The 25,167-nt window shown below is 44.6% G+C and overlaps 1 protein-coding gene across 3 annotated transcripts in view; it reads left to right on the top strand.

Annotated features, from left to right (window-relative positions):
• LOC141131716 (transmembrane protein 53-like) overlaps positions 1 to 25,167 on the top strand; it is a 141,803-nt gene that overhangs the window by 28,269 nt on the left and 88,367 nt on the right. Inside the window, exon 1 of one of the 3 annotated variants that reach the window (XM_073619304.1) lies at positions 20,678 to 20,830. The exons of the other annotated variants lie outside the window; for them this stretch is intronic. Coding sequence (XP_073475405.1) covers positions 20,747 to 20,830 — 84 coding nt within the window. The 5' untranslated portion in view covers positions 20,678 to 20,746. Of the gene's footprint in view, positions 1 to 20,677; positions 20,831 to 25,167 lie in introns of those variants that run through there. 3 annotated transcript variants of the gene reach the window in all.

The following is a 25,167-nucleotide window of genomic DNA, read 5'->3' as shown; positions in this document are numbered from 1 at the left end:
CTGGCCTGTTAGTGGGTCCTGAGCAGAGTAGAACCTCTGCTCTAATGTATGGAAATCTCAATAAACTCCAATATTATCACAATACTGGTCTCTGTGATACGCAACTTCAAATATAATGCACATCAAACTGAAAATAAGACATACTATATAAAATGAAACTTAGCAGGGATGGTGGAAACCCCTCCTATAGCTATTTGCCATATAGATTAACTTTAAGTGCAACAACTTTTTACTTTGGAGGTTCCCACCATTATAGCACTTTGGAAATTTTATTTTTTAGATTGTTACACTTAATTTTATATGATTTGAGTTACTATTATAATGTGAATTTTTTCACTTGAAGTTAATTTTCAACCACCCTTGCTAAGCCCATGTGTTTATTCTCCTACCACGTGTCTTGTGCCTCACTCAAAGTCCCAAAAACCCTTTTGCTTTCTTGCCAAGTCCATGTCTTTATGGACCTTGCTTTGTGCACTGGTGTGCAGTCATGTTGGAACAGGAAGGGACCATCCCTAAACTGTTCCCACAAAGCTGGGAGCATGAAATTGTCCAAAATGTCTTGGCATGCTATCGCCTTAAGAGTTCCCTTCACTGGAACTAAGGGGTCAAACCCAACCTCTGAAAAACAACCACACACCATAATCCCCCCTCCACCAAATGATTTGGACCAGTGCACAAAGCAAGGGCCATTAAGACATGGATGAGCAAGTTTGGGGTGGAGGAACATGACTGGCATGCACCTCCTGACCTCAACCTGATAGAACACCTTTGGTATGAATTAGAGCAGAGACTGTGAGCCAGGCTTTCTTGTCCAACATCAGTGCCTGACCTCACAAATGCGCTTCTGGAAGAATGGTCAAACATTCCCATAGACACACTCCTAAACCTTGTGGACAGCCTTCCCAGAAGAGTTGAAGCTGTTATAGCTGCAAAGGGTGGGCCAACTCAATATTGAACTCTACGAATTAAACTGGGATGCCATTAGAGTTCATGTGTGTGTAAAGGCAGGCGTCACAATACTTTTGACAATATAGTGTATGTATATGTGTGAGCAGCACAACGGTTCCAGATAAAGTGCAAAAACAATCAGACCGTCCCACTGGTTAATTATAGAAAATTCAAACAAGGATTGCTGCACTTAAAATGTATTCTGAGTTCAAAAATAGACAAAAGTTACATGTTATGTTTCAAGTAACTAGCTTAATATTACTTTTGACAAAGAACAGAATGCCCTTCCTTGGGCTGGAACATCATGTGCATACCACACATGTTTCACAAGTACAGTGCAGTACAACAAATAGGACAAAATAACAGAAAAGGTCAATGTGCATAACTATTCACCCCCCTAAAGCAATACTTTTGTAGAGCCACCTTTTGCGGCTATCACAGCTCCAAGTCGCTTTGGATAAGTCTCTATGAGCTTGCCACATCTTACCACTGGGATTGTTGCCCAGTCCTCCTTGCAAAACTGCTCCAGCTCCTTCAAGTTGGATGGTTTGTGCTTGTGAACAGCAATCTTTAAGTCTGACCACAGATTTTTCTATTGGATTGAGGTCTGGGCTTTGACTAGGCCATTCCAACACATTTACATGTTTCCCCTTAAACCACTCAAATGTTGCTTTAGCAGTGTGTTTGGGGTCATTGTCCTGCTGGAAGGTGAACCTCCGTCCTAGCCTCAAATCACGCACAGAGTAGTACAGGTTTTGCTCAAGAATATCCCTGTATTTAGCACCATCCATCTTTTCCCTCAACTCTGACCATTTTCCCAGTCCCGACTGCTAAAAAACATCCCCACAGCATGATGCTGCCACCACCATGTTTTGTTCTGTCTCAAGGAGCAGATAGCTAAACCTTCTTATCCCAATAACTGTAGATACCATATTTCTTTGATCTCAGTTTTATTAGAACAAGCCAGGTGAAACTACAAAATAACAGAAATAGACCTCAATAAGTATAATATTGCATACAATATAGCATACATTGCATAAACAACGATATACAGTACAAGATGGGATAGTAAAAACTTACTTTTTAAGTTCTTTAAGGGGTGATGGTGATAGATTGAGAAATACATGTGTTACTCCCTTCAATGTGTTGAAAAGAATGGTGACTGGTTCACTTCCTGTTAAGATTCTACCCAGAATTCCCTACTTGCTGACAACTTCCTTAGTTACACATATAAATAAACAAAGAAACAGAACTGCAGCAATACCAAATAGGAACGCTAGATGGAGCCTGCACACCACATATGATTGTCTTAAGTAAATTACACATTTTGCATGTAAATTTAACAAATAACCAGTATAAAACATCAGCAAGACATCTGGTGGACAGAACACTCCCCACCTGACAGCAAGTGATGTCACTAACAGAGTCCTCCGTAGAAAGCAACAGAATAAGTTCGGTCACTGGTCTCGAATACTTTAGCCTCATTCTGTTGAAAGATCTTAACCTCGACCTTACGGACACGATTATCCTTGCTTGGTAGTACTTTGGTGATCAGACCTAAATGGCACATATTCCTTAGTGTCTGGCAATCTTTCATGAGCACATCTCCAGGTTTAAGATTAGGCTTTTCAGTGTGCCACTTTCTCCTTACTTGTAGAGTAGATATATATTGTTCCCTCCACCGGTTCCAGAAGGTATTGGCAAGGGTTTGTACTTGTCTCCATTCCATCTTCAGCTGGAGCACCGGCAAGACTAGTCTTTTGCGTGAGTAACATAGCAGGTGTGAGAACCACTGGATCCTCAGAGTCACTTGAAAATGATGTCAAAGATCTGGCGTTAATGATAGCTGTAACCTCTGCCATAAATGTCACTAACATTCGTGAGTAAGCCTTGCAGTTCCTACTTGTAGGAAGATAGAGTCAAGAATTCTGTGGGCCATGCCTATCATCCTCTCCCAAACACCTCCCATGTGAGAAGAGTGAGGTGGGTTGAAGATCCATGTGTAGTCTTGTTCACTGAAGTATTTTTCTACTCTGAGAACGTCCAAATTAGAAGGAATTTGAAGTTCTTTTACTGCTCCTACAAAGTTAGACCCTCTGTCAGAGCGAATGAGTTTCACTGGGCCTCTGATTGCAATGAGTTCAGCTAGTTCTGTGGCTAATACTGCAGCACAAAGTTCCAGCCTGGGTATGGTATGTTCGGGAAGTGGTGCAAGTTTTCCTTTCCCCATTTCAAACCCTATGTGGCATTGTCCTTTAGTGTCTATGGTTTTCAGGTAAGCTACAGCAGCAATTGCTTTAACAGAAGCATCTGAAAACACACAAAGTCTTTGCATCTGAATGTTAGCAGATGACAGAGGAGCATATGGGCGTGGAATTTTAAGGTTGGATAAAGCTGTTAGTGAGTCCTTCCACTCTAGCCATAGGTTCTTTTTGTCGGAGGGGAGAGGGTGGTCCCAATCTAGTGACTCACAGGTGAAGTCTCTAAGTAGTGCCTTACCCTGGATGGTGACAGGTGCTGCAAAGCCTAAGGGATCATACAGGCTGTTTATGGTAGACAGGACACCTCTACGGGTAAAAGGTTTTTCTTCTGTGTTTACTTGGAAAGTAAACGTGTCCGATCTTAAGTCCCAAAGCAAACCAAGGCTGCGTTGCATGGGAAGTGAGTCTGTGCCTAGATCTAAGTCTTTTAACTCGTTAGAATGATCTAGGACAGGAAAGGCTTCTAAAACTTCTCTACTGTTGGAAGCAATCTTGTGGAGTCTTAAGTTGGAACACGCAAGCATTGCCTTAGTTCTTTTGAGGAGACTGATTGCGGCTTCATTTGTGGGTAGTGATTTTAAGCAATTGTCCACATAGAAATCCTTGTCCACAAACTGTCTGACATCTGACCCATACTCTGACTCTCCCTCTCTAGCAGAGTGTCTAAGGCCATATATAGCAACTGCAGGGGAAGGACTGTTGCCAAATATGTGCACCCTCATGCGGTATTCTGTGATGTCTCCAGAGGGGTTGTTGTCCCTGAGCCAGAGAAACCTCAGAAAGTTTCGGTGTTCTTCTTTAACAAGAAAGCAATAGAACATTTGTTGCATGTCTGCCATAAATGCGACTGAATCCTTGCGAAAGCGGAGAAGTACTCCTAATAGTCTGTTGTTAAGGTCAGGGCCAGAGAGGAGGACATCATTTAGAGAGACACCCTCATGTTTGGCGCTGGAATCGAACACCACTCTAATCTGTCCTGGCTTCTTAGGGTGATAGACCCCAAATATGGGTAAGTACCAGCATTCCTCTGAGTCTTTGAGGTTTGGGGCTATCTCAGTATGACCATTCTGGAATATTTTCTCCATGAAGGAAAAGAAATGTTCTTTCATCTCTGGTTTCCTTTGAAGATTGCGTCTTAGGGAAGTGAGACGTTTATATGCTAGTTCTCTGTTGTTAGGAAAACGTCGTCTTTGTGGTCTAAAGGGAAGAGGTGCAACCCAGCTATTAGTCCCGTCTTTCTCCATACTCTTTTCCATAACTTCTAGGAAGAGCCTATCCTCAATAGACCTTGCTACCTGGTTATCTTCCTTTGTTCTCTGGAACACTGTGCTTCCTAGGTTGCTTTGGTCATTGTCATAGGTATTGCTGTCACAGAGGGGACTTAGGAAGGGAAGAGGTACAGGGTTGTTGTGTGGTAGCTCCTTTTATCAGAATGTGATTTTGACAGGGTTGTAAAAGAGTAGGATGACCATTCTCGAGAGTACTAGTGAGCAGGTTATTAACAGATGCCAGTTTGTGTGCACCTCCCAGGCAAACATCACCTATAATGACCCACCCGAGATCCAGTTTTTGGGCATTTTTAGGACCGTTGATCAGTTTTCTTACTTTGTGGACTTGCAAGATATCCCTTCCTAGGAGTAAGATTATCTGAGCCTGATCATCTAGTTCTGGTATTAGATGTGCTATGTGGTTCAAGTGAGTCTGGTGAGCTTCTGCGTCTGGTGTGGGAATCTCTGATCTGTTGTCTGGCATCTGGTTGCACTCTATTATGGTTGGTAAGGGTAGGCATGGGGTAGGCATGTCTTACTGTCCATAGACTCAATTTGTAGACCGTCAGCTCTTCTCCCCGACGTTTCCACTGTACCTGCACAAGTCCTAAGGGAGTAAGGGCTGCTGGGGCCTTTAAGGTTTAGAATGTCAAAAAACACAGATCTAGTTAGTGACTTGTTACTCTGATCATCCAAGATGACGTAGAGCTTGACTGCTTTGTCCCTGCGTCCTTTTGGGTAAACTCTCACGAGACAGATTTTAGAGCAGGACCTGCCACCTGTACTTCCTTTGCAAACTTCAGTACACTGTGAAGTGATTGCTATGGCGTCTGTGCTAGAATCTTTGGTCTCCCCGCCTTGTCCCTATGAACAGGTGGAAAAGTTCTTGGAGTAGGCCTTGGGTGTAGAGCTGTGTTGTGCTTTGTGCTGTCACATTCTGTACATTTGACACTGACCTTACAGTCCTTGGCGAAATGTGTGGACGAAGAGCAGCACTTGTAACAGATGTTGTTCTCTTTGAGGAAAGCTTTGCGATCCTGGATGGTGTTTGTCATGAAGGCTCTGCATTCCAGAAGAGGATGTGGCATCTTATGTAGAGGGCAGAACTTAGTAGGGTTGCTGTCTTGATCCTCTGGCTGAGACTCTGCAAATCTGTGGGAAGAAATGTTAGTTTTGTGCACTGCTACTGGAGCTCTGAGTTATTTAGGGCCAGAAGTTGTATAAGACACTGGAAAAATGAAGCTGGGGTCATCTTTCATTCCTGCTTGTCTGTTTACAAAGTCCACAAACTCACTAAAGGGTGGAAAAGGCACATTGTTTTTTGTTTGTAGTTACAGCCATGAGTAATCCATCTTTCGTGTAACTCATAAGGAAGGTTTTTTTGCTAAGGAGTTAATACCTCTAGCAGAGTCAAGATAAGAAAGGCCAGGTAAGTCTCCTTCTTCTTTAGCAACTTGTAACTCCATACACAGGTCACTGAATTCTGAGTCTTTGGTAACCTCTGCTAGGTATTTTTGGGAAGTCTATCCTTTTAAACAGTGTACTCTCTATAGCCTCTGGTGAGCCATAACATCTATCCTGTCTGTTCCAGATGTTTGTAAGGCCTATCTCAGGGTGGTTTATATTAATGTCTCTGATCCTTTTGGCATGTTCAGCAGAATCATTGCCAAGCCACTTTACGAGGAGTTCTATCTGTTCCCTGCAGGATAGATCTAGACCTTGAATGACACTCTGGAAAGTGGATCGCCATGCCCTGTAGTGTTGCGGGCGATCACTAAATATGACAAGTCCTTGGGTAACTAACCCTCTTTTGGCCAGAAACTTGGCAAAGTCTACAGTAGCCTGATTGGCATTGGGGTAGGTTGCTGGTGTATTGTAGTGCGGTGGAAAGGCATACCTGGTAAAAGTCTCTTCTTTAGGCGCGCTGGGTTTAAACTTACATAAGGTTGGCAGTTCGTACCGGCTCGTTGCATACACCTTTGGAGTAAAGACTGGTGTTTGATGCTTGTATGAAGGCTGGGTACCGTGTGGAGTAGAAGGTTTGGTTGGAACTGGAAAGTCTGGAACTCTGTCAGATTTTTCTTGCTTGTAGCGCTGGGGTCCCAGGCCGTCTTGTTGCTGCTTTATTTGATGTGACTCACTGACGTTATGTTTGATTTCTTGTTGTGGGATGCTGCTTGGGTCCCAGTGCTGGTAGACATAATCTGACGTGTGCTGTGAAGAATCTTGTTGGTCCTCTTCTAGACCCGGTATGCTGCTACCTAGTCTTGGCTCATCACAGACGGCTGCTTCTAAAGCTTCTGCTCCTGCAATGGCGGCGGCAGCGTCTTTCTACTGCCAGCTTCTCCATGTTAGCTTCTAAGATAGCTTGCTGCAATTTCAGAGATGCTTCCTGCTGGGCTAGCTCTTCCTCCAGGCGTATTCTTTCCCTCTCTCTCTTGCTCCAAGTGTACTCTTTCTTTCTCCCTCTTGCTCCAAGCGTACTCTTTCTGCATCAAGGTGGGCCTTTTCTTTTTTTCATCTGAAACTTTTGGCCTGTGAATGCGGCCCTGGCTCTTGCTGCTTCAGCTTATGAACGGGCGATAGCTGCTGCATTTGCGACAGATGACCTTGCTCGTGAATGTGTTATGTAAGAAGATGTCCCACTGTGAGACATGGCTGCGGGGAAGAAGCTGTCTTGCTGTATAGAGACCGTTCTAGTGTCAATGCTACTTGACAGAGCGCGTCTCTGTGTAGCGTGGCTGCTGTCTTCGCCTGCCGCAGGCTTGTTTCTTTAAGGCTTCTGACTGTTCTGGATACTGCATAGCCCCGGGCTGTACAGACTTCCAAAGTCAGCTTATCTTCCCTTCAGAGGTCAGCTTAAAAATGTCACTGTTCTGTCTCAAGGAGCAGATAGCTAAATCTTCTTATCCCAATAACTGTAGATACCATATTTCTTTGATCTCAGTTTTATTAGAACAAGCCAGGTGAAACTACAAAATAACAGAAATAGACCTTAATAAGTATAATATTGCATACAATACAGCATACATTGCATAAACAACTATATACAGTACAAGATGGGATAGTAAAAACGTACTTTTTAAGTTCTTTATGGGGTGATGGCGATAGATTGAGAAATACATGTGTTGCTCCTTTCAATGTGTTGAAAAGAATGGTGACTGGATCACTTCCTGTTAAGATTCTACCCAGAATTCCCTACTTGCTGACAACTTCCTTAGTTAAACATACAAATAAACAAAGTAACAGAACTGCAGCAATACCAAAAAGGAAAGCTAGATGGAGCCTGCACACCACATATGATTGTCTTAAGTAAAATTACACATTTTGCATGTAAATTTAACAACACAGGTACAAATAACCAGTATAAAACATCAGCAAGACATCTGGTGGACAGAACATGTTTCACTGTGGGAATGGTGTTCTTTGGGCGATGTTGGGTTTGTGCCAGACGTAGCGCTTTCTTTGATGGCCAAAAAGTTCAGTTTTAGTCTCATCAGACCAGAGCACCTTCCTTCATACATTTTGGGAGTCTCAAACTCAAAACGTGCCATTTTGTTTATTGCTGAAAGTAATAGCTTTCTTCTGGCCACTCTGCCGTAAAGCCCAACTCTATGGAGCGTACGGCTTATTGTCGTCCTATGTACAGATACTTCAGTCTCTGCTGTGGAACTCTGCAGCTCCTCCAGGGTTACCGTAGGTCTCTGTGCTGCCTCTTTGATGCCCTCCTTGCCCGGTCCGTGAGATTTGGTGTGCGGCCGTCTCTTGGCAGGTTTGTTGTTGTGCCATGTTCTTTCCATTTGGTTATGATAAATTTGATGGTGCTCCTAGGGATCATCAAAGATTTGGATATTTTTTTATAACCTAACCCTGACTTGTACTTCTCAACAACATTTTCCCTTACTTGTTTGGAAAGTTACTTGGTCTTCATTATTATTATTTAAGGTACTTTATATAGCGCTGTCAATTTACACAGCGCTTTACATATACATTGTACACTCACATCGGTCCCTACCCTCAAGGAGCTTACAATTTAAGGTCCCTAACTCACATTCATATGCTAGGGCCAATGTAGACAGAAGCCAATTAACCTACCAGCATGTCTTTGGAGTGTGAGAGGAAACTGGAATACCCAGAGGAAACCCACGTAGGCACAGGGAGAACATGCAAACTTCAGGCAGGTAGTGTTGTGGTTGGGATCCAAAACAGCGACCCTTTTTACTGCTAGGCGAGAGTGCTACCTATTACATCACTGTGCCGCCCTATTCATGGCAGTGTTTGGTTAGTGGAGCCTCTTGCTTAGGTGTTACAGCCTCTGGGGCCTTTCAAAAAGGTGTGTATATGTAATGACAGATCATGTGACACTTAATTGCACACAGGTGGACATCATTTCAATAATTATGTGAATTCTGGAGGTAATTGGTTGCATCAGAGCTTTTTATGGGGGTGAATACATACGCCAAATTTTAAGTACAGCAATCCTTGTTTGAATATATATATATATATATATATATATATATATATATATATATATATATATAAAATTATAAATAATAATTGTGTGTGTGTGTATATATATATATATACACACACACACACAGGCATGTATTTGAGCTTTGAAGTGCACACCCTAATGCAATAGGCTGCGTGCGCCTATGTCGCTGTCACAGCATTTAGTGCCCTGTTTCTGCTAAAAGAGACAGTAATGGCTTTCAGGTGGGTGTTCCCCCGCCCCGAGCCTCTTGCACAGTGGGTGTTCCCCCACCCCGAGCCTCTTGCACAGTGGGTGTTCCCCCGCCCCGAGCGTCCTGCACAGTGGGTGTTCCCCAGCCCGAGCGTCCTGCACAGTGGGTGTTCCCCAGCCCCGAGCGTCCTGCACAGTGGGTGTTCCCCCGCCCCGAGCGTCCTGCACAAATACTAGATAGTGTCCCTGCTGCCGTGACCACGCTGAGTGCAGAGATCAGAGGTGACAGCATCCACTCTCTGCCCAGCACCGCCACTGCATTGCCTGTCAGTACTAGTGGTTGGTTTGATCATCCAAGCAACCAATCACGTGTCAGAAACCATGAAATCAGATTGAGACAGAAGTACAGTTAAATCACACTTGGATAATTAAAAAAAAAAAAAAAAAAAAAGAACAAACTTAGTCAAAACATAGCCAGAGTACATGGAAATGGAACGGATAGCCAGAAAAGCCAGAAGTCAGGGATCAAAGTAGTGGAACAGCAAGCATGATCTGGAGCCAGAAGGGATGTCAGCAAAGCCAGTCTTTAAACAGAAACGCAGGAGATGTTTCTTATGATGTTGACCAAGGCGAAGGCAGAGACCCTCTGGACTGGACAGCTTAAGTAGGCAGGACTGACAAACAGGATATAAACAACAGCTGAGTAACTGTGGAGAGAGATTGGAGCTGGCAATTAGCTGACAGCTGAGCGGCCAGCTCAGAGAAGGAATGGCTGAGCCTAGCCATGACAGTACCCCCTCCTCAACGACCCCCCCCCTCGGAGGGCCATCAGTCTTGAGGGGAAAATGTCTATGGAAATCACGGAGAACAGGGACTTTTACGTCCGCAGATGAGACCCAAGAACGTTCCTCCGGAGCGTACCCCTTCCAATGCACCAGGTACTGTATGTGCCCACGGAACCTACAGGAGTCAACAATGGACTGTACTTCATACTCCTCATGGTTCTCAACCTGTACAGGATGAGGACGTGGCACCGAGGTGATAAAGCAGTTGTAGACTAAAGGTTTTAATAAGGAGACATGAAATACATTCGATATACGCATATTACAAGGAAGGTCTAATGCGTAAGCCACAGGGTTAATCCTGCGAAGAATACGGAAAGGCCCAATAAACCGAGGTGCGAACTTCAGTGAGAGAACATGAAGTCGGAGGTTGCAAGATGACAGCCAGACCCTGTCTCAAACCTGGTAGGAAGGAGCAGGCAGGCGTCTGCGGTCAGCATGGAGTCTATACCCATCATTAGCATGACGCAAAGCCTCCTGGACTTGTGCCCAAATGTAACGAAGACCACGGAGATGCTCCTCTAATGCAGGAATACTCTGCAGAACAAACAAGTCAGGCAACATGGAAGGTTGGAAACCATAATTCGCCATAAACGGGGACAATTGGGAAGCAGTATTCAAGGCACTGTTGTGAGCAACTCTGCCCACGGTAATAGGTCTGACCAGTTGTTATGATTGTCAGAAATATAGCAACGTAGGAATTGCTCCAAGGACACAAACTGACTACCCTGTTAGAGACAACCACCTTGGGTAGCCCATGTAAGCGAAAGATCTCCCAAGCAAAAATGGAAGTCAGTTCCTTAGAAGTGGGCAACTTCTTAAGTGGAATACAATGAAACATCTTTGAGAAACGGTCAACCACCATAAGGATAACTGTGTTGCCCTGGGAGTTGGGTAACTCCACAATGAAATCCATAGACAGGTGGGTCCAGGGCCTCTCTCCATTGGGTATGGGTTGTACGAGGCCCACAGTCTTACTCTGAGCACACATGGAACAGGCAGCTATCAGCTATGAAGGAAGTTACATCAGCACGTAGACTAGGCCACCAGAATTGTTGGGAAATGGCCCAAACGAGTTGATTCATCCCAGCGTGGCCAGCAGCCTTGGGAGAATGGTAAGTCTGGAGCACAGCAGTAAGGAGACTCTCTAGGACAAAGCAGCGGTCACAAGGTTTCTCAGGCGGAGCATGGACCTGAGCAGCAAGAATTTTGTCACCCAAAGGAGAAGTGAGACTGGTGCGAACCATAGCCAGAATGTGATCAGGAGGAATCACAGGAACCGGAACCGACTCCAACTTGGAAGTGGAGGAAAATTGTCGTGACAAGGCGTCAGCCCTTACATTCTTACTACCGGGTAAGAATGGGACAATGTAATTGAAACTTGACAAGAAAAGAGCCCATCACGTCCTGGGAGAGAGGCGCTTAGCCTCAGACAAAAATGTGAGATTCTTATGGTCAGTAAGAATGAGAGCCGGTACAGTGGTACCTTCGAGGAGATGTCTCCATTCTTTCAAGGCTAAAATAATCGCCGACAGCTCTCTGTCACCAATCTCGTAATTGCACTCCACAGGTGACAATTTCTTGGAAAAGTAGCCACAAGGATGTATAGCGCTCTCAGAGGTAGGACGTTGAGACAGAAGGGCGCCAACACCAGTCTCAGAAGCATCAACCTCAAGGATAAAAGGTAACGTAGGATCAGGATGTGCCAACACAGGAGCAGAAACAAAGGCAGCCTTGAGACTCTCAAAGGCCTTAATGGATTCCGGAGAGCAACTCTGTGGGTTACCGTCCTCTCTGGTCATATCAGTCAGGAGCTTGAACAGAGACGAGAAGTTACGAATAAACTTCCGATAATAGTTGGCAAAAAGCCCAGGAAACGCTGCAGAGGATGTAAACCCACAGGTCGGGGCCACTGTAGGACTGCCGAAAGTTTCTCTTTGTCCATCGAAAAACCAGCAGTGGAAATGACATAGCCCAGGAATTTAACCTGTTCACGATGGAACTCGCACTTCTCCAGTTTACAATAGAAATTGTTCTCTTAGTTTCTGAAGCACACGACAGACATCTGTGTGGTGGCTCTCCAGGGAAAAATAAGGATATTGTCGCGATAAACCACCACACATAACTGCAACAAATCTCGGAGGATATAATAGAAAGTATTCCTGCGCTACCCAATTGGAAAAAAGAGAAAGAAAGAGAAATAAAACAAGCGTATGCGACTGGATAGCTGCACGCACCGAAAAGAGGGCCAAGCACAAACCCGAACTGAACAGAAATGGGAGGGGGGGGTGGTGCTGCGCTAACCAGAGCAGCAGGCTGCTGTTAATCTCTATACGCAATCAATTGAAATGTATGTGAATACCCCATAGTAAAAAATCGCATAGATCTGTCTGCACGCTGAGAACCTTGTGCAATAAAAAGAGGTGTTGAGATCTTGTGCTAGACAATGTGCAAAGGCAACTTCTTATAAATAGTACAGTTGAGTATTTGCAAAGAAAACATTCAGTTCATAAAATAAAAATGAATAAAAAATATAAATACATCCTTGATATCTTGTGCAAAAAAACTAACATATAAAGTGCAAGTGCTGTGGTGATTTAAACATCTCTATTGAATTGAATAAATCAGAAAATGTACGTTATTGTTATGTTATTATTTACGTTGATTTTCTGATTTATTCAATTCAATAGAGATGTTTAAATCACCACAGCACTTGCACTTTATATGTTAGTTTTTTTGCACAAGATATCAAGGATGTATTTATATTTTTTATTCATTTTTATTTTATGAACTGAATGTTTTCTTTGCAAATACTCACCTGTACTATTTATAAGAAGTTGCCTTTGCACATTGTCTAGCACAAGATCTCAACACCTCTTTTTATTGCACAAGGTTCTCAGCGTGCAGACAGATCTATGCGATTTTTTTACTATGGGGTTTTCACATACATTTCAATTGATTGCGTATAGAGATTAACAGCAGCCTGCTGCTCTGGTCTGCCACCCCCCCTCCCAAATCTTGGAGCACATCATTAATAAATTCCTGGAAAACTGCTGGGGCGTTAAAGGCCAAAAGGCATTATGAGGTACTCATAATGGCCTGTTATGGTACTAAACGCAGTTTTCCACTCATCGCCCTCCTTAATTCTCACGAGATTTTATGCCCCTCTCAAATCAAGCTTTGTGAAAACTGTTGCTCCCTTGAGTTGGTCAAATAACTCCGTAATCAATGGAATTGAATAGGCATTCTTAATCGTGAAACGATTGAGACCCCTATAATCAATACAAGGTCTCAGTTCACCACTCTTCTTCTGCATAAAAAAGAAACAAGCACAAGCAGGAGACGAAGATTTGCGGATGAAACCTTGAGAAAGTGCGTATGCAACATACTCCTCCATGGCCTTATCCTCCAAGACCTACAAAGGGTAAACCCAGCCATGAGGGGGTATGGCCCCAGGTTGAAGGTCAATTGCGCAATCATATGGCTGGTATGGAGGAAAACTACCGGCTTGACCTTTGTCAAAGACTTAGCTAAAATCACAGTATTCCTCCGGCAGGGAGGAGAGTGAAGAGGTGCACAGAGCCTTGGCTGCCTTCTGGAAGAATGTCTCACTGCATTGTGGTTACCAGAAGAGAACCTCAGCATGGAGCCAATCAAAAGAGGGGTTGTGCCTCTATAACCAATAACCAGCGGAAACTTGGGTGAGGAAATAACTTGGAATTGGATAATCTCATGGTGAAGAGCCCCTACGGCCATTGACAACGGAACCGTCTGAGCCACATGGGCAGGCTGTAGAGGTCTCCCGTCAAGAGCCTTAATGGCAAGTGGAGTGTCACGCAGCTGCAGCGGAATCGAGTGCTTCAATGCCCCAGAGTTGATTAGATCCTGTATCTCAAAGGACGACTCAGCCCAAGAAAGGGTAACCGAAACCAGGAGCTTATCCTTCTGGATAACTGGGGATGAAACAACGCCACCTAAGGTCTGTCCATGACAGGACCTCAAGGTTCGGGCGTTCACTGGACGGGTAGGACAAGACTTCAAAAAGTGACCTGCCTGGCCACAATCTCTCCCTCCTTCTAAGGATTCTCTCATCCTCAGAGAGACACGTGAAACCCAAGTGCATGAGTTCAGCTTCACTGTCACTTCACTGACTCGGTACCAGGAGGCACAGGTGGGACTGCAAAGCTCGGAGACAAAGGTAGGAGGCTTCCGCAAGGGCTCCTTAAAAGAGAGTCTTTCTCTGAGTCTGGAGTCAATGAGGATGGCAAACGTGATCAACTTCTCCAGCTCAGTGGGTATATCTCGGGCTGCTATCTTATCCTTGATGGTATCCGAGAAACCATGAGAAAAAGCAGCCACAAGGGCCTCCCTGTTCCACGTAACCTCTGCTAGCAGAGTACGGAATTCAATGGCGTAATCGGCAACAGTTCTGGTATTCTGTTCGATGGACATGAGGCACTTGGCAGCAGAAGCGGAGCGTGCGGGAACATCAAATACCCTTTAAAAAAAAGCCACATACTCAGGGTAACTCAAGACAACAGGTTTTTGTGTCTCCCATAGAGGGTTTGCCCAGGCCAAGGCTCTCTCAGAAAGCAAAGATATAATGAAACTTACTTTGCTTCTGTCCGTGGGAAATGCCTGGGGCAGCATCTCAAAGAATATCTTAACCTGGTTGAGAAACCCTCTGCATTGGACTGTATCACCCCCAAATCGCTGGGGAAGTGAAGTGGAACCAGACATACCTCTTATAGAGGTAACACTCGAGGCGGGTGCCTGCACAGAGACTAGGGCAGCAGCAGGGTCGGCCTGCAACCTAGGTTATATCGGGGGAGGCCACAGTGGGAGATTCCAGGTGAGCCGTGTGACTCTGGAGCGTTTGTAACGCTATGGTGAACTGATCCACGTGGTGATCCAGTTCATTCAATCTGGAAAAAATATTACCAACAAGTGGATTGACTGCATCTTCTGAATTCTTGGCCTTCGCCAACTGTCAGAAACCATGAAATCAGACCGAGACAGAAGTACAGTTAAATCACACTTGTTTGATAATAAAAAAAAGTAAAAAGAACAAACATAGCCAGAGTTCAGTAACCGGAATGGATAGTCAGCCAAGCCAGAAGTCAGGGATCAAAGTAGTGAAACAGCAAGCAAGATCTGGAGCCAGAAGGGATGTCAGCAAAGCCAGTCTTTAAACAGGACCGCAGGCAATGTTTCTTGTGATGTTGACCAAGGCGAAGGCAGAGACCCTCTGGACTGGACAGCTTAAAGCGGAGTTCCACACAAAAATGGAACTTCCGCTTTTCGGAACCTTCCCCCCCCCCCCGGTGTCACATTTGGCACCTTGCAGGGGGGTGCAGATACCTGTCTAAGACAGGTATTTGCACCCACTTCCGGCATAGACTCCCATGGGAGTCTATGCCTCTTCCCGTCCCGACCGCGCTGTCTGCTGGGAACACACAGCTCCCAGCAGAGAGCGGGGACCACTAGGGACGCGCAGCGCGACTCACGCATGCGCAGTAGGGAACCGGGAAGTGAAGCCGCAACGCTTCACTTCCTGATTCCCTCACCTAGGATGGCGGTGGCAGCTGCCGAGAACCGAGCGGGTTCTCGGCGTCTCCTGCCGACATCGCTGGACCCTGGGACAGGTAAGTGGCCATGTATTAAAAGTCAGCAGCTGCAGTATTTGTAGCTGCTGGCTTTTAATATTTTTTTTTTTTGGCGGTGTGGGTGAACCCCCGCTTTAAGTAGGCAGGACTGACGAGCAGAATATGAACAACAGCTGAGTAACTGTGGAGAGAGATGGGAGCTGGCAATTAGCCGACAGCTGAGCAGCCAGCTCAGAGAAGGAAGGGCTGGGCCCAGCCCTGACAACATGCTTGCCTCGTCCCCAGGCTCTGACTTTTAAAGGAAAATGGAGCTAGCTATTGCAGACCTGCCGGGTCCCTTTGCCCCAGCTTTTATCTGTCTGCCCTGTAGCTGTTTGCTGCAGTGATGGAAGTGGGATCTCTGGGGACAATGATGTAAAGGGAGGGGGACTTTTGGGACTCTGATGTGAGGTGGGGAATCTGGAAACCCTGGTGAAAGGAGGTGGACACTGAGGACCCTGACCTAAGGGGAGACTTTGGGGATCCTGATTAAAGGAGGGGGGCTCTGGGAACCCTAATGTAAGAGATGTTGACACTGGGGACTCTTATGTAAGAAGGGGGGACTCTGGAGACCTTGATTTAAGGGGGGAGGGCTCTAGGGACCCGGATGAAAGGGGGGAGGGCGCGCACTTGGGACGCTTATCTAAGAAAGAAGACTCTAGACTCGCACCACTGATGTTGGAACATTTTTCCTACTAATGTCATAACAGACACATTTTTCCTTCCAGTGACACCACCAATGGGAGCATCTTATTCTTACACTGATACAGGTACATTTCCCATATTTCATGTGAGATAGAATTAGGGTTGCCCCCTCATCCCTTTAAACCCAAACACATATGAATTACACAGGTTTTGAGGATAATTTAATGCAGGTAAGGCACCAAGTGAGTTTAATTACCACCTTAATCAGCCACAGAACCTGTGTACTTTAATATGTTTTCAGTTTTAAAGGGATGAGGCAGCAACCCTAGATAGGATGTGAACTGCTGTTAAATTTATATGTTACATGTTTTTGTGAGGTGCGCTGCATGCATCGTTCTTGACCCCACCCCTCCTGCTGCTCCATCTGCGGGGGCGCTGTTTGGCATCTTCGCCCTGGGTGACCTTGTTAGGGTTGCCACCTCATCCCTAAAACCAATCATATATTACAAAGGTTCTCACTCAAACTCACTTGGTGCCTTACCTGCATTAGATTAGCCTCAGAACCTGTGTAATTCATATGTGTTTGGGTTTAAAGGGATGAGATGGCAGCCTTATCCCGACACTGAGCACACTTTAAGGAGCGTCTGAAAAGGACCAATAGCAGTTCCTAGAAGGAACCTATGTCTGACTGTACAGCTGTGGGTGTAGCTGACCCTGCATATGACTGTAGTTTTGGGGCCAAACCGAGATCCAACTACAAGGCAAGCAGACAGTTCTCTGCACACGAGCCCGCTTCATCCTGTGTGATTCTTCTAGCACCACCTGGTGTACAGATACATGATTACCCCATGTTAGAGTCTGCACTGTAATTGCTGCTGCTGTACAGGAATGTAATGAAGTGTGTGCTGGTCATCACTGAGGGCTCATTCACACCAGATGCAGTCACGTGAGTTAAGCACAGCAAAAACGCAGTACAAATGCATATGCAAGAAAAATGAATGTATTCCAATGCGTCTAGTTTACACTTAGGGTGGCCACCTGTCCGGGATTCACCCGGACAGTACGGGTTTTGAAACATGTGTCCGGGTCTCTGCCCGCCTAAGACCCGGTCACATTATTCAGACCCGCCGGTGGTTCTCTGTGCGTCGTGCCTTGCCTAAGCTGTGCCACCATGGCCGTGTCCCGAGTTCTGGTCCGCAATGGTATCTGCTCCTACTGTTGCTGCCTCCCTATCTACCCCCTGCACTGTCCGCTCAGTGTACTGCAGACGGGACACAGAGGCAGAGGCGGAGCCTCCATGCTGCCCGATGCTCTCCCCTGGCTGGCTAAAGAAGGGACACGGAGCCTGAGGTGGGGTTGAAGGCAGAGCCCCTGCGTTCCTTGCTGATCTTTAGATTGTAAAGTAAGTTTTTGTGATCTTAGTATGTCAGGATTTCAAAGGGTTCTTCTCACCCCCCCCCCCCATACATACATACAGTCCTCACCACTCTCCCCCCCCCCCCCCCCATACACCATACATACGGTCCTCACCATTTCCCCCCAAATATATATATATATATATATATATATATATATATATATATATATATATATATATATATAGATACACACACACACACACACCGTTCCCCCCCACTCCTCACCACTCTTCCCCCACCCAGCTTCCTGCCGGCTCCATTCCTTCCCTATTGGCCATAACTGAGGGCCAATCAAAGGAGGCTAGGAGAGGAGAGCATCATGGGACATGTAGTCCCAAGGATTGGCGGCCCCATTTTCCACAGGCAGGAGGCTACAGCTCGATCAAGAGAGAGATTGAGAGACTGCAGCCTGGAAAAAAGCTGAGGGAGAGAGTGCTACAGTACAAAGAATGAGGAGTGTGCTAGGCAGAAGCCAGAGAGAGAGCCACACTGCCCAGCACCACCAGAGAGAGAGACAAGCTGCCCAGTGCCACCAGAGAGCCACGCTGCCCAGCACCACCAGAGAGAGTGAGACTGAGCCACTACCAGGGTACAGACATGCTACACTACTGACCAGAGTCACCCGGGGAACCCAGAGTGAGCGATCGTCCAGCCGGAGGGATCACTGCTGTAGTTTTGCTGGGTCTGGTAAGAGGGCCTGTTGACCATTATCCATTACTTATCCTAGGGACTGTACTACGTCTGCAGTCTCTGACCATGATAATATGATAGTGACATTGTCGAAAAGTGGCGGTGCATGGGTGACCCTAAAATGATGCCCACCCAAAAAATGTTCTGAGGACGCCCATGCTCACCACTCCCCCCCCCCCCCCCCCCCCCCCTCTCAAATACACCATACACCATACAAACATACACCCCCCCCCATACATACACACACCTCCCAACATTTTGAGATGGGAATGAGGGTTACCTACTAGCAAACGTCTGTAGGCATAGGACACGCCTCCTGCCACACCCCCTTAAAGGAGAGTTAACCCCAAAAAAGGTTAATGAAATCCACAAGGGCTTTTTCTTACCACTAATATTCCTTTATATTCGCTTTTTTTCATTTACAAATGAAGCAATTTAGATGAAAGGTTTAGCATTGGGAAACACTTTTTGAAAGATAAAAAGTGTATTTTATAGGAAGACTCCACCCCCCCCCCATACTACACCAGGAGACCTTACATTACAATTACACTGGGAGGCTCTCCACCAAACATTACACACTACATATACACTATATTGTACATTACACACACCTGCACTATATACACTATATTGCACATTACACACACCTGCACTATATACAATTGGCTACACCCACTGTTCACCGCTGCGCGTGCCGCATTACTGCTCCCCTAGGATACACAGAGGTGTCCCAGGTATTTTACAATCTCGTAGTTTATGCTACAAAAAAAATGCCAAGCTCCGCTGAAGTGTTCGGGTTTGGCTCGAAGAAAAGGTGGCAAACCAATTTTGCACCACAAACACTGCAAATGATTGTGTGCAAACATGCGTGAATGCAACTTAGAAAAGTAAATAAATAAAAAAATGCACTAAAAACAAAAGGCACAGTGAATGCAGAGATTGTGGAGTAAGGCTGCATTCATACCTGAGCGTAGCGTCTTTGAGCGTTTTTTGTGCCACTTGCTCCTTTGTATGCAGCGTTTTTGGGCTTTTTTTTAATTAGTCAATAGAGAAAAACATTATCTGTTGCATAATTTGTTGCTAGATATTTCTGTTTTCTTAGCTTTTCCATTATTTCTTCTTTTATTATTGTTCATTTATTATAATGTTTTTTCGTTAGGGTAAGGGGTCCAAGTTCAGTTTAGGTTAGGGTTAGGATTAGGAGTTGGGTTTATTATTTTATTTATTTTAATTTAATTTTATTTATATGAATAATAAAAAGGCTCGGTTCACACTAGTGTGATGCGGGAACCCTGCGAATCCACTGTGAGTTTCCACATCTCACTTGACTCGCAAGGCAGTTAACACTGCACTTTGCAAACTGTTGGGAGTGTCAATAGAAAGTTAATGACACCCCCAAATCAGTTCAGTTCGCATACCGCACTGCGAACTGTCAGTTGAGACATGAATCGGATCACATGGGTGTGAACACCCATGTGATCTGATTCTGGGACGGCCAAAAAAAAAGGGTCCTGTGGGAGTTTGGTTCGAATGCAATGCAAATTCAGCCAGATAGTAGCTGAAATTGCATTGCACAGACATCACATGTGATTTGCAGCGCAGAGCTGCATTGCACAGCGCACTGGTGTGAACAGAGACTAAATAAATAAATGTAAAATAAATACACAAATAAAAATCATAAATACAAAATAAATTAAATATACTAAGTAACAATAAATAATGAACCCTTAACTTTAACCTTTACTCCTTAAACAAATAAAATAATCGCTAAACACCCTAACCCAAAATAAATTATTATTGTTTTTTTTTTTTTTGAGTTTGGGTGTTTATTGTTTTATTATTATTAATAATGTATTTAATATTTAAGGTTAATTATTAATGTATTACATATTTATTTTACTTATTTGATGATTTTTAGTTGTATATTTATTTTACATTTATTCATATATTACTGTTTTTTTTGTTTTTTTTTCATTTGTGCAAAAATGTGCAAATACGCACAAAAACGCACGAATGACGCATTTCCATTCATTTCTATTAGAATAAAACGCACCAAAAATGCCCAAATCTGCTGGATTTCAGCAACAAAAAATGCTCCAGAATTCGTTTGAGCTTCAGGCGACATGGAGTGGAGATGTGAATAGATGATCATTGTTTTCTCCTCCAGCGTTTTTAAGCTTCAAGCATATAATCGCTCAGGTGTGAATGCAGCCAATAAGCCCTAATAGGGGACAGAATAAAGCGATAGAGAGGATCTGCTCTTTCTTCTATTGCGCAGTACGTGATTTGAAGACACTCCCTTACTCAAGGGCTGCCTGACTTCTACTGATTATCCAGTGAAGAAGATGGTGATCCTGGGGAGTGTGTCCCGTATTGTGCGTATTGTGCGCTCTGTTATATCCCGCTTACTACAGACCTACTACAGCACTGTGAGTATTGCTGAGGACAACCTTATCTCAGAGGTCCTGAAAGTCCAGCCAGGATCAGGAAGTACAAAGTCCTACTACGTCATTTATTCGAAGGGAACGTAAAGGGGAACGACATATGCTGAAAATGTCATTAGTAAGACCTTGTGAACATTGCTGCTGCTAAGTGTGTTTGTTGTTTTATTTTTTCTGCCTCTAAACACCCCTGCATGTTAGCCTATGTGTCCGTTATCACATAGGTGTTTAGAGGCAGAAAAAAAAACCCCCACAGGCAGTGCGTCCAGGAACAGCAGAGTTTTGGCAGAAAAAAAATGCTTGTTGCGCCTAAATGCATGTAAACGCATCTATGTGTCTAAACGCACTGAAGCGATAGGCGCGTTTAGTGTTTGAGCATTATTCCACTCTAACGGCCAGATAAAATGATTGAAATGAATTACCACCCATGCACTTGACGCTCCTAAACATGTTACACGCATTTATACTCAAGCTTTTGTTTTTTTTTACATTTTTTTTGGCCAAAATGCTGCTTCCAGGAAAGAAATAGTCCAGAAAGAGTGTTACGCCACTCAGACTGTGGATAAAGAATTCCTCGTGGGTGCTGCTGGCCCCGGCTCACCACCGTCAATAGTAATTGAAGGAAAAGGAAAATTAGTCGCACACCATGGAAGGAAGAACTTCTGTAGAATAGTTACTTTATTGTCAAAGTGCCAAAGACGGGATGTTACAGGGAAAATTGGTAGACCGGCTTCACTCGGATAACTCGTGCTTGTTCACAACAAAGCCAGCAAACAAATAGTTTAGCAAAATATCCAGTGTGCATAAGGCCTGTAAATCACAATTAAATAGGTTGAGGACTTGTGCACAGGGGCGCCGAGTGTCGTACAGCCGTATTTCTGTGCTTTGGAGCGACAGGTGTTGTGTACAGCCGGCTGTGCAAAGCATTGATGCAGATCCATATATACATATATGTGAGGACTGTCTGCTTACAGGGGTATACTTCAGTACCTGTATACATGTGGACTACGGCTCTGTGTACAGGGGTATATTCTGTACCTGTATACATGTGGACTACGGATCTGTGTACAGGGGTATATTCTGTACCTGTATACATGTGGACTACGGATCTGTGTACAGGGGTATATTCTGTACCTGTATACATGTGGACTACGGATCTGTGTACAGGGGTATACTTCAGTACCTGTATACATGTGGACTAAGGATGAGCTCCGGCGTGTTCGCACACTACATGTGCAGAGCCCGCCAGGAAGTCGGCACGGCGCTGCGCTAATCACAGACAGTGAGACATTTCCCGATCTCTGCAGCCGCACATCAGGAAAACGTCTCACTGCTTGTGATTAGTGCGGCGCCGTGCTGACTTCCTGGCGGGCTCTGCACGTGGAGTGTGCGAACACGCTGGAGCTCTTCCTTAATGAGGACTACGGATCTGTGTCTAGGGGTTTACTTCAGTACCTGTATACATGTGGACTATGGATCTGTGTCTAGGGGTTTACTTCAGTACCTGTATACATGTGGACTATGGATCTGTGTCTCTTGGTGTACTTCAGTACCTGTATACATGTGGACTACGGATCTGTGTACAGAGGTGTACTTCAGTACCTGTATACATGTGGACTACGGATCTGTGTCTAGGGGTATACTTCAGTACCTGTATACATGTAGACTACGGATCTGTGTCTAGGGGTATACTTCAGTACCTGTATACATGTAGACTACGGATATGTGTCTAGGGGTATACTTCAGTACCTGTATACATGTGGACTACAGATCTGTGTCTAGGGGTATACTTCAGTACCTGTATACATGTGGACTACAGATCTGTGTACAGTGGTATACTTCAGTACCTGTATACATGTGGACTACAGATCTGTGTCTCTTGGTGTACTTCAGTACCTGTATACATTTGGACTATGGATCTGTGTACAGGGGTGTACTTCAGTACCTGTATACATGTGGACTACAGATCTGTGTCTAGGGGTATACTTCAGTACCTGTATACCTGTGCACTATATATCTAGGGGTATACTTCAGTACCTGTATACATGTGGACTATGGATCTGTGTACAGGGGTATACTTCAGTACCTGTATACATGGGGACTACGGATCTGTGTACAGGGGTGTACTTCAGTACCTGTATAAATGTTGTGGACTACGGATCTGTGTACAGGGGTGTACTTCAGTACCTGTATAAATGTTGTGGACTACGGATCTGTGTACAGGGGTGTACTTCAGTACCTGTATAAATGTTGTGGACTATGGATCTGTGTACAGGGGTGTACTTCAGTACCTGTATAAATGTTGTGGACTAAAGATCTGTGTACAGGGGTGTATTTCAGTACCTGAATACATGTGGACTATTGATCCGTGTACAGGGGTGTAATTCAGTACCTGTATACATGTGGACTACGGATCTGTGTGCAGGGGTGTACTTCAGTACCTGTATACATGGGGACTACGGATCTGTGTACAGTGGTATACTTCAATACCTGTATACATGTGGACTACAGATTTGTGTCTGGGGGTAGACTTAGGGTTGCCACCCCATTCCTTTAAACCCCTGAACTACCCCTGAATTACACAGGTTCTGAAACTAATTTAATGCAGGTAAGGAGCCATGTGAATTTTATTACCACCGTAATCAGCCACAGAACCTGTGTAATTAATGTGTTTGTGTTTAAAGGGATGCCGTGGCAACCGTAGGTGTACTTCAGTACAAAATTTAAAAAAAAACTTTGCATTTAATTTAGTATACTTGTGGACAGAGCTTTAGTATTACTTGTAACAGAAAGCAGCTATCCACTTTTTTCCCCCCAATGTTTTTACTGGGCAGCGATCCACATTACTGTATGGCTTGCCAACTTCTGGCAGACGTGTAACCTGTGACTGAGCTGGCACAGGTCCTCACATCTTGTAATACAATGATAGAACTTCTAGGAATGGAAAGTAAACTGTTTTGTACATGGTCTGCGGTGGCTGACACCAGCAATTAAAGTGTCATTGAACCCAAAACTTTTTCTTCCAAGTTTATCAAATGTCTATTGCCATAAACGGACAAAAGGAGCCTTTCACAATGAGAAACCTAACTCTAAGCCTCTCACCTCCGGCAACCCGCAACATTTTCATTCTGGTGCAAAGTCTAGTCAATGTAAGTGGATTTTGATCGTTTTTAATAACGCTGGTTGTATGGTTCTGGCTGTGTTTCTCACCTTGCTCACAAAAGAACATCGAATTACCCATGGGCAAATCTGTGATCCATGGAAACCTGGGAAATGACATACCGTATATACTCATATAAGCCAAATTTTTCAGCACATTCTTTTTGTGCCGAAAATGCCCCCCTCGGCTTATACTCAAGTCAAGCACTTCTGCAGCAGAGAATGACATTTTCCGGACTGACTTTGGGGCCCCGTATCTCGGAGCCACTTGGTGCTAGGAACCCCAAGTTCAGTACACCCATTTGGTGTGCAAACCCGGTGGAACTAGCACTATAACATAATCCAAATTTGGGGTTCCTAGCACCAAGTGACTCCGAGATACGCGGCCCCAAAGGCGGTCAACTGTGTCCATCTGCAGCAATGTCATTGCGGGACTCTTTGGGTCCATAGACCCCAAATTTTGGCTGCAGCTAGGGGGCATCTAAGAACCCTTAACTACCGAGTTTGAAGTTCGAGGGACCTATGGTTGCAAATGGGCATTGTTGACCCTCTTTTCCACTTACAGTAGCTGCGCATTTCATCCTAGGCTTATACTCGAGTCAATACCTTTTTTCTGTTTTTTGTGGTAAAATTAGGTGCCTCGGCTTATATTTGGGTCGGCTTATACTCGAGTATATACGGTAAGCCTATTTCGACCCGTCTGGTAAATGTTCATTCAGATCAAATTTAGAAGGTGGGTTCATTTTCACAATGGGGAGCGCTGTAATTGGTGAAGGATCTGAATATCTGCACTATTCAACATGGAGGTGGATTGTACACTTTTACATTAAAGTAGGAGAAAACTCCCTTGGGGTTTTTTTTTTTTTACCTATAGGGAAGCTTAAAATAAGGCTTCCCTATAGCTACATTAAATATCTCATAATTTACTTGTGAAGCTGCCGGTGACGTCACTGGCGCATGCACGCTTATCCACTTAAGGATTTGCTCCCTTAATGACCAGGCCATTTTTTGCGATACGGCACTGCGTCGCTTTACCTGACAATTGCGCGGTCATGCGACGTTTGTACCCAAACAAAATTTATGTCCTTTTTTCACACAAATAGAGCTTTCTTTTGGTTGTATTTGATCACCTCTGCGATTTTATTTTTTGCTCTATAAACAAAAAA

Source organism: Aquarana catesbeiana, linkage group LG03 (assembly GCF_042186555.1).
Source record: "Aquarana catesbeiana isolate 2022-GZ linkage group LG03, ASM4218655v1, whole genome shotgun sequence".
Taxonomy (NCBI): Eukaryota; Metazoa; Chordata; class Amphibia; order Anura; family Ranidae; genus Aquarana; species Aquarana catesbeiana.
This window is presented reverse-complemented; position numbering and strand designations above follow the sequence as displayed.